Source organism: Furipterus horrens, unplaced genomic scaffold (assembly GCF_987537825.1).
Source record: "Furipterus horrens unplaced genomic scaffold, mFurHor1.1.pri manual_scaffold_11, whole genome shotgun sequence".
Lineage (NCBI taxonomy): Eukaryota > Metazoa > Chordata > Mammalia > Chiroptera > Furipteridae > Furipterus > Furipterus horrens.
Window position 1 is genome coordinate 28,549,981 of NW_028327181.1, and position 9,893 is coordinate 28,559,873.

Consider the following 9,893-nt stretch of genomic DNA (forward strand, 5'->3'; position numbering starts at 1 on the left):
GCGGCTCCCCCGCGCAGTGTGTGAGGAGGAGCTAGCCGTCTGGTGCCTGTGACCAAGCGGGAGGCAAAGGGGCAGGGGGCAGGGCGCAGGCCAGGAGGAAACTATCGCAGTCCCCTCTTCTCAGAAGGACAGTTAGGCTGGCGGGGACCTCCCCCAAAGCCCTGGCCATACGGAATTTTCTCCCTGCTCACCAGTCTGCTGCTTAGTCACTCAAGAGAAAACAGAAAGCAGAGATTCCTAAGAAAATAGGTCAGCTGCTTGGGGCAGAGTGAACGGACACCCGTGGGCAGTGCCCTGAGGGGCCAGGCGACAGGCTGCCTCTCCAGTCCAGCACCCTTTCCCATCTTCCCCGGGACCCAGCCCTTCTCCGCTCTGGGCTGCTCTGAACAACGGGCAGACCTGCTGTCAGTGCTCCCGGGAGCTCGGCCTGCGCTTGTCCCCATACTTAGGCCTCCTCTCAGGGACCTCAGGCATCCTTACATCTAGAGCCTGGGCTGAGCCCCGACTTTGGAAATTTCTGGGCTGCCTAAACGCAGGTGCAGAGCCGGCGGATAAGGAAAGCAAGGCATCTGCTCTGAGTCTAGTCTCACTGCCACCCACAGCACTTGGAGAGGAGTGACTCCCCACTGCGTGCCCGCAGACAGACTGCCCCCCGTCCTGCTGCATCCCACACAGGTGCATACAAACACGCGCACACACACAGGCATGCATATGCATGCACGCACTTACAGACACTCCTGTGCACACATACATGCAGACACGCACACACCCCCAGACAGCTTGCACCAATTACAGCTCTTCTCACAATTCGGAGCCACTGTGCCCACAAGCTGCTTAACCGGTCTCAGGGAGCGGACCGATGGGAATGGCTCCGTGAGACCCTGGGCCCCAGCCTGGGGAGGCCACCGGATGGGAGGAGGTCGAGGAGACATTAGTGGAGAAGTGTGCAAAATCTCAGGCCTAGCTCCCTTTGAGGTTTGTCTCCCCACCTCACTCCCTGGGCACGGCACACAGGAAGGTGCCCAGCATGCCAGAGAAAGAGCCCAGGGAGAAGAGAAAGCAGCAGGCCAGGACCCGGGAGCCACACGCTGGCTGGGTGAGCAGAGGGGAGAGAGAAAACGTAGGCACCCAGGAGAAAGCAGAGCCTGGAGCAAAGAGGCAGGGGCAGGGAGACGCTGGGTTTCTGCAGCATCTCCCTGCCCCTGCCTCTGCTCCTTGGGTAACCAGATCCCAGCTTTCTATCTCAGGGCTGTAAACATGAAACCACCCAGCTCTGGGACCTGACAACTCCAAGTCCAGCACATGTTGGGCCTCAGGCCAGCAGCTGAAAGCTGATTCTTCCCTCTGCCCCTCCACCATGCCCCTTCTGACACATCCCCTCCTCAGCTTCTCCCAGAACACAACTCCGCCTCTAGCGTGCGTGCTAGGGACAGGCCCTCGCACACCACTTGGCCACTTCCTGAGCCGAGTCCTCCCTGGCTGACATACTGCCCATGAGAACTTGCTAGCAACCCCCAAGTCTCAACCTCTTCCCTCTCATCTTCATTACCAAAGGGAGAACCAAGGGTCAAGGCCAGGTCCAGCTACCAGCAGGATCTGCGTCAGAACTCCACTTTATTTGGGGACACTGGAGTCAGGTATAATCCAGCCACAGAATTGAAGTGGACAGGAGGAAGGAGCCTCGGGAATCAAGGCCCAGCGTCAGCTAAGCAGGGCCCAGGGTCCTCCCCCAAGCTTGCTCAGCAGAAGTCTGAGATGCTGAGACTAATCACCGTCTCCAGACTCGGGGTACTTCTCTGGTCTCTCTTCTCCATACCCTCTCCATTCTCCCTAATGGCTTCAATCCCCTCCAGACACACAACTCAAGTCCAAAGCGGGGAGCTCATCCCTGCCTCGGTCCCAGCCCGACAACGCCTAAGGGGCTGCCCCCTTTCACCCCTGCAGCCAGGGCAGCCCCAGCTTCCGGCAGACCCTAAGCCTGGCATCTCAAAGCCCCGCCCCCTCAGGGATCTCCCCGGAAGTCGCCTCCGCCAGTCAGAGAACAGCTGAGCCCTCGCACACAGCCAGCATTTGAACACTGCTGGTCGCTTCTCCTGCAAGCAAGCGCCTGCATACCCGGCCCCCTTCTCCCTCCCGGCAGAGGCTCTGAGGCTCTGACCTGCTGCGTCCTCCCCACGAGCCTCTGGCCACTGACAAAATTCCAGCTTTACAGACCTTTCAAAGGCTTTCCAAGTAGCCCAGAAGCCTGTATGCCCTCCACACATCTCCCTGGGCTGCAGAGGGCTAAGAGGTTCTCCCCAGACAAGGTCAGCCCACGAAAGGGCACTTGGCTCCTAATAGAGGCAGCCTTCTGACCTCTCCGCCCACACCCAGGACACTCTTAGTTCCCAACGCCTGAATGGCTCAAGGGAAAGAAATTGAAAAGAAGCCTGGAACCCGAGAGATAATGAAATAATAATAAATGTTAACATTTATTGAGCACATACTATGTAATAAGGAGTCATTCATTAAATGTAATATTAACATTTATTGAATACTTACTATATAACAGGTAATCACTCATTTCTTAGCACTAAGGTTCACAGAAAATCCTACAAGCTCATCCCATTAACCCCACTTTCCATTGAGGCAAATGACACTTGGAGAGCTTAAACAACTTGTCCAAGGTCACAAGGCCAGCAATTTGAATCCAGGTCATTTGACTCTAGTCCTAGGTCCTTAATCTCTACACATAGACCCTCTTTAGGCTAAAAAGACCCCCCCAAGACCAATAAGGGCGGGCAGACAGGGGTGCATGTCCAGCCATCCCAAACAGAAGGCCCTCTCCACACCCAGAAAGAAGGCATAACCTTCATACCCAACAACGTGCAATATTAGGAAGTCCTTCTTTCTGTCTGGCCCTTTTGTGTGTTGCTTCAATATAAACCCATTTTCCTTTATCCTGTGCTTAAACTTGCAAAAACTCCATTCCCCTCATTGTGACTTCTCAGCTTTGGAGGCTACTTCAGGGCCTCCCTTCAATGTCTCTTTTTCATTCAGGGACCTCCACACACCCTTTTGTGCTTTCAGAGACAGTCCCATAGCAGGAACACACCAAAAACTGGAGAGGGGGGTGAGGGCATTGGCTGACTCACACCCATCCCCATTCTGTAGGCTCCTGCAGTCTCCCTGGCCTCAGTTCTCCTACCTGACAAACGCAGTTTTAAAACCATCCAGGCCAACATACCACTGAACAAAATCACCCTTCCATTAGCCCTCCCCTGGCTGTTTTCAGATGCTCCCCCCCCCCAAAAAAAAAACAGTATGGGAGGCATTTCATTCCAGAAACTTTCTCGAATCACTTCCCCTTCCCCCTCCATAGCCTCAGACAAGGTGAGGAGAGGATGCCCTAAAAGCTGCCTCCTGCCCACACCTTCTGCCCTAGCGCTGCTGAGAGTGGGCTCTCTCCTTGGCAGGTCCTGCCTGCTGACTTCCATCCAAAGACTGGTTCTCTCCTGCATCCATCTCCTCCATGCTTTGTGAACTTGTCCGCTGCTGGGTCGTGTTGGAGCGCTGAGAACCGTGAGCTCAGAGTCCTGACACCCTCCAGGCTTCGCTCCTACTTCCATACAAGGGCCGAGAGCTGGGGGTGCCACCCAGCGGCTTGTAGGTCGCTTTGCCCGTCTCCAGAGCAAAAGCCCGCGCGTTCACGCGCGCATCACCCAACTCGCAGGCTTCCCTCTATTCTCTTCCCCAGCTCAGACGAGGGAAAAAAGGAAAGGCAAAAACCTCCCTGCGCACCGAGAAGCAACAGTGGCGACCCCCTCCTCCTCTACCCTTGCCCCCAGCCAGCTCTGCCTCGCAGTCTGGGAGGGCGACCTGGAGCACGGCTGCGGCGCGCTCCCAGGGAACTTTTACCTGGCCGAGCCCAGGTGCGTCTCAGCCAGGCGCTGGCGCCCGAGAGGGTAGCCAAAAGCCGACATTCCTAGGAGCCCGCCTAGGGAATCCGCTCTTCTTCTCTCTCGGGTCTCCGTGCGCCCCCAGCCGAGAGGAGGATTCGACCTCTAGCTGCCAAGATTTGTGGTCAGGAGCGGCGCGAGCTGAAGAAATGGGCGCCCCCAGGGCCGATAACCCTGTCCCTCAGCCATGTGTGCAGAGTCCCAAGGCTCTGGGTCGCGCCTCCCAGCAAGGGCCCGTCTGCGGAGCGGTGGCGCGAGAGTGCTGCAGCCTGCCCGAACACCAGCAAACTCCCCGGCATCCAGAGTTAGGAAAGCCGCCGACTCCCCAGCGCTCGGGGAGACCGATGCTCCGGCTAAGGGCACCTGGCTCGGCACGCCGGTGTGAAGACCTGGGGCTGAATGCGGGTGAAAGCGACCCCGATCCCACGGTGGCTCTTCCTGTGTGCCCGGCAGTCCGTGAACTGGGACCTTTTCCCGTCTGCCCCTCCGGCCCGCGGCCCCCGGCCCTCCCCGGCAGTGTGTCGGGGCGCGCCTGGCCGGAGCCCGAGCCTCGCCCGTGGAAAAGGCGCGGCGCTCGGAGGGGCCAGGGAGCCTGAGGCGGAGAGGAAAGGGCTAAGAACAACGGGAGGGGGCAGAGCAGGGACGCTGCACTTCAACTCACCTTGAGCCGCAAGACCTCGAGTGCTGATCACACTTGCTATCAAAGTGGCCACATACCAAATCATAGTACTACCGCGCACCAGCCAAGAACCTCATCCTATCGCAAAGTGCTCCTGCGCCGCACACTTCTCGCCCGAGCGCCTGCTCACGCCCGCTCGACCCGCCTACGCCCAGCGCTGATGTTCCTGCAGCCCGGGCGGCCCGCTCCCCATCCCTCCGCGGCTCCGCTTGGCTCGGCGCGCAGGCTCCCCGGGCCCGGCGCAGCGGCACCTGCACTACCAGCCCAGGCAGAGCGCAGCCAGAGCCACGGTGAAGCCTAGCGGGCCGAGCCTCCGGCTCCGCCCCCACCTCCCGTCCATTGGTCACCGCCCACAAGCCTCGGGGACGATTGGCTCTGGGCTCTGCCTGTCACAGCTCGGAGGCGAGCCCATTTCAAGGTGCGTTGAAGTGTAGCCAGCACAGAGCCGCAGAATCATGCGCATTGCCAGAGACAAGGCGTTGTAGCGACTGTGCTCTGTTCTCGTCTCTGCTCACACTGCATGGCAAGTTTCTGGTAAAAGAAATGGTAGCTTTTCTGGCTTGATAATGGGACCCTGGGAGTCTCAATTTACCCATGACAGTTCTGAGGGGACGTCGCCCCCGCCCACCTAGGGAACCCAACATCCGGTTTCCATCCAGCTCAAAGCAATTCCCGGGAGGATGATGCTGATTCAGTGATGGGGAAACCCAGGAACTGGCAGTCTGGGAAAGCTCGGGAACGTCCTTCGCTGGGATCTTTTCAAAGAGGTCATGCGCAACCTTCCCCACCCCCAATCCCTTCCACACACGGGCACGCTTCCCTCAGCAACGCACCCCTCCTACCCGAACGTGATGTTAAGCTCCATCCGGCCTGAAGGCAGGGGAATGACTAAAGTGACCTCTGAGAGTCGCTGAGATTTAGAATGAGTCATTGGTTCAGCTGCAGGAGTGTCACAGACCCGCCTCTGGAACACAGACTGCCACCCCCAGTGCAGGTCAGCGTTGCTCATCATCACTAAATCTCAACTTCGAGCAATAAAAGTTGTTTTTTCTTTTCCCTTCTTCTAAAAAAGGCTGCCTCCTCGTGCACAAGTTTCCTCCCCTCCCCTTCTAACTGGGGCCTAGCCCCATCTTAGCAGCATGATGCAAAGATGCATTTGGGGAACAGTTTAGAGGCCTGGAACAGAGAGACACAGAGAAAGGGGGAGGTGGGCTTCCTATTCCCACAGAAGAAGGACAGGGAAGATCTTCATACTTCCCCTTCTCTCTACTGTAACCATTCCTCATCCCCTCCCCCCATACGTTGTATTTGCAGAAGAAGTAAATGAGTGTCATGGAAACTACAAACAATCGCCAGCATTTTGAGGCTGCAGTGAAGATGATCGTTCTTCCGCAAGCAGTGCTGAGAGTGGTATATGTAGCTCCCTAGGGTGGGCTGTTGGCCAAAGAAGGAAGACAGTGGGGCAGTGAAGGAGAGCTTGGAAACCTCAGTTTCTCAAACCACTTTTTAGCCACAAAGCATTGGCTCTAGGACATGAAGCTCTCAGTGGAACAAGAAGATTTGCTTCTGTGAACACACATACATGCATACACACACGTGCAACATATATTGAAAGTGGCCTTGAATACTGGACACACAGCTTTCCCTGAAACCTGAAACTTCTTAGTTCACTGCCAGCCAGGAGATGGGAAGCTGAGCAGCAAATACATTGGTAAAGTTTTAGCATCTGGATGTAATCTAAAGAACCCTTGAATAACCTCCTACTTGACCCCCCATTCCAATCATGCAAACACACTGAAGATGCCTAACTTTGCGGCCATCTCTCACTGAGCCATTGCTTTGGGTTCTCTTTCTCTGCAAAGATGCCTTTGTTGGGGATATGAAGTAAATGAATTGAGAGCTCCAGGCACCCATTGATTGGCTTATTCCCAGCTAGCATGCCCAAGAACAACAAGTCCACCCTCAATATAGACACATTCACATGCTTTCCCAGGGCCTGAACACTGTAAAGACTACTGAGATCCACTTGCAGAGGTGGTAATAGCAGGATTCTTCGCCTTCCAAAACTCTAAGCAGCTAACTGGCCTAGAGAGAAAATTTCTGGATTCCTAAGGGCTAGCCCTTTTTAGATATAAACAATGCCAAGGAGTGAGGAGCATCTGTGCTCAGAGAAACATTCTCCTAGAGATCTGCAGAGTAAGGAAAAGGATAGAACCACTCTGCCCATCATCTTGATTGTGTTGGCTGGCCATCTTCTTTGTCCTCCTCAGTGTGCTGGTTTCTGCTAGGGAATTAAAACTGTTAGATTGGAGGGAGAAAAAAAAAAAAACACATAAAGAGCTTAAGAGCATGAGTTGGATTGGGAAAGGGTTCAAAGGAACTATCTACAAAGGAGACCAAATTTCTTCTGGATAAACCTATTGAAAATGAAGTGAAACAAAGGAATAAAGACAGAGAGGAAAAAGAAAGTTAAGATATCAGGGGAAACGTTAGCATTATCACCAGACATGTCTCCATTTGGTTTCCTTTCAGCTCAAAAGAGACCTGCAGTATCAGGTCACAGGGAAGACAGACCAATTAAGTCTTTCTCTCTTGGCACATAGCTAATCTCTTGGCCCAAGAAGGATGGCAGTCCCTCCCTGGCATGGCTACATCCAGCAGAGGATTGAAGGTGAGCATAGATCCCAGCTGCCCAAGAGGGACATGAAGGAAGAATGTGAACCATTCCCGTGATCAGCTCATAGGTGTACCTGATTAGTCATCGACATCACTAATAAAGGCAGTCAGTGTATGTACATCAGGTATGGGAGGATATGTCATCCTTTCTACTTTTTTTAGAAATACAAAATGCTAGTCTTACTAGTTACTCTATGAAAAAACACATCTAGCCACCTACCCACACATTCTCATAGGCCCTTGGAGAGTGAGTGAGAAAGACGGCTGACAGAGCCACAAGTCCAAGAGAAGAGGAGATTATCATTACTCCTTCCTCATATCCACGGAGCAAGTAGGATTCAGAAACAATGGTTCTCTCATGTGTCACCCCTTGGCCTCCTCGGCAGTTCCAGAGCTCTTTGTAGAGTCTCAGTCAAGACAGTTATTGGCACTGTAGCTTGTGGGGGAGAGAGGCAGCTCTAAGCGAAAACAATTTACCCAAACTGAGCACCAAAGAGCATACTGAGTGTTTATATAATTAGGACACTGTATCAGTTATCTTGCCATATAAAAAAATAACAAAATGTAATGACTTAAAACAACCAGTCATTCATTTGATCACAGGTCTGCAATTTGGGCAGGGCCTGGAGGGGACAGCTCTTCTTGACTGCATATAACATCTGACCAACGGGCAAGGTAGGAGTCATACTTTCAATACGGCTCACTCACGTGGCTGGCCAGGGGATGCTGGCAGTTAGCCAGGGCCATAGGTAAAGAACTGCAGTCCCTCTCCATGTGGGCTTCTCCACAGGCTGCTTGGGCTTCCTCATAGTGCAGTGGCTGGGTTCCAAAAGCTGGAATCCCTTTATGTCCTAGCCTTGGGAAATGCAATTCATCACTTCTGCTAAAGGAAAAGCCCTGCCCAATTCCAAAGCAGAGAGTATAGATCCCTACCTCTCAACAGGAGCAGTCTCCGCATCCCATGGTACGAAGAGCTGATGGGATAGGAGGTTGGATTGTAGCCATTTGGGAATGATATGGTCATCAAAATTTAAATAAAAATTAACTATAGAAGAAGTGTCTAGTGAGAAAGGGTTTGCAAACAGTATCTAGAGCTTAGAATTTTTCACTTTAATTCAAGCTGCTGCCACCAGTCCCAGGCATGCTGGGATGTGAGCTTGACCCTTATAAGATTCTAGCCCATTCGTGAAGTAAATCTTTTCACCTTGTTTTCTCCTGATATGCCAGAGACCAGTCAGCATGTTTTAAAAGAAGTTGGAAGGAGAGAAGAAAATAAACAAAGGAAATTGGATTTCGGAAATATAAATATCTAATCTTAAGATCTGACACAGGAGAAGTGGAGAAAAGCTTTGCAGGATTCTCAAACCTCCTTAGCATAAAAATGTATCATTTAGGCTCAAAATGTTCACAGAACTTTGCAGGTGTCTTGCTTTGCTTCCTTCTCTCCCAGAGCCCTGCTGTTCTTTTGGGCAGGTGGACTCTGGTCATAAGTTGTCTTTCTGGACTTGAGTAGCTATTTTAGCAGTCCAATTTTCTCTCTCCAAAAAATAAATTCCTGAAGACTTATTAAAACTCACACTTTATCATGATTCAAATTTCCCAGAATCCAGTATTCCCTACTTGGTTGCAGTCCCCTAAAGGCCGCGTCTTTGGTGGCGACTGGCGCAGGGACAGATCCAGCCTCACTGGCTTTACCCTTCCCTCTTGGCTTCCCAGGCCAGCTCTGAACAATCTCGAAGGAGACATGTTTCATGATCTTGTGGCTTTATCTAAAAATGCAGAAGAGAGGATCTGTGCTTTGCATCAAATTTTTCCTACAGAATTTTCGAGCCCTCTTTGTGAAGTGCCCCACAGGAACACACTGCCATTAGTCATGAGCCAGCCATCACTCTGCCCGGGCTGTCTCATAAAAAATGTGATTTGCTGGACTCCTGGGCAACTCGGGCCCACTTGAGTCTGCCCTCACTTGCCCAGCATTAAAGGCTCCAGCAGCGAGTTGCTGGGACAGATGGGCAGCAGTAGCCCTCACTTACACACACTGGCACTCAGAAGTCTACATGACAACTAGGGGTCAGGGCTCTGCTGCCTCATCTGAGCTCTGACCCTACAGAGTAGGGGGCCTGGGTTGTTCTTTTGTCTGCATTAAACTTTCTCCATCTATAGAAGGTACAGTACATGGTAGTAAGAATGAAGGTCTGCAGGGCAAAGGGAGCTGAAAGTTCTTAAGTGCTCTTTCTCTGCATCAAGTAATAGTTTGATTCTGTGTTCCTGTTACCTTACATAGAAGGATAATTGAACCTGGCCTTATTCTGGAGTTCAAAGACTCTTGGATTGTCAGGGATTCTAGTATACTACAGGAGCTTCTGCGGAGGTGCATGAGGGCATGGATTGGAGTCACTGGCATCATTGAAACTGGCAAAAGGTTAAGGTGAGCAGAGGAGCAGGAAGATATAGAGAATCAACCAAAGAACAAGTCATGCTAGAACTCAAGAAGCAGAAAGATCAGGGACCTGGGCTCAAGAAGCAACAGAAGGAAGAATTCTCTAATTAACAAGAAGCCACTGAACACCAATTTGCAGTCAGCACTTTGTTAGGCCTTG

The 9,893-nt window shown here is 52.5% G+C and overlaps 1 protein-coding gene across 1 annotated transcript in view; it reads right to left on the reverse strand.

Moving 5' to 3' along the window:
- Window positions 1–4,663, reverse strand: part of IGSF9B (immunoglobulin superfamily member 9B) — a 44,966-nt gene extending 40,303 nt beyond the window's left edge. The window contains exon 1 of the mRNA XM_090291157.1: window positions 4,600–4,663. Coding sequence (XP_090147283.1) covers window positions 4,600–4,663 — 64 coding nt within the window. The remainder of the gene's footprint in view (window positions 1–4,599) is intronic.
- Between the last annotated feature and the right edge of the window lie 5,230 nt (window positions 4,664–9,893).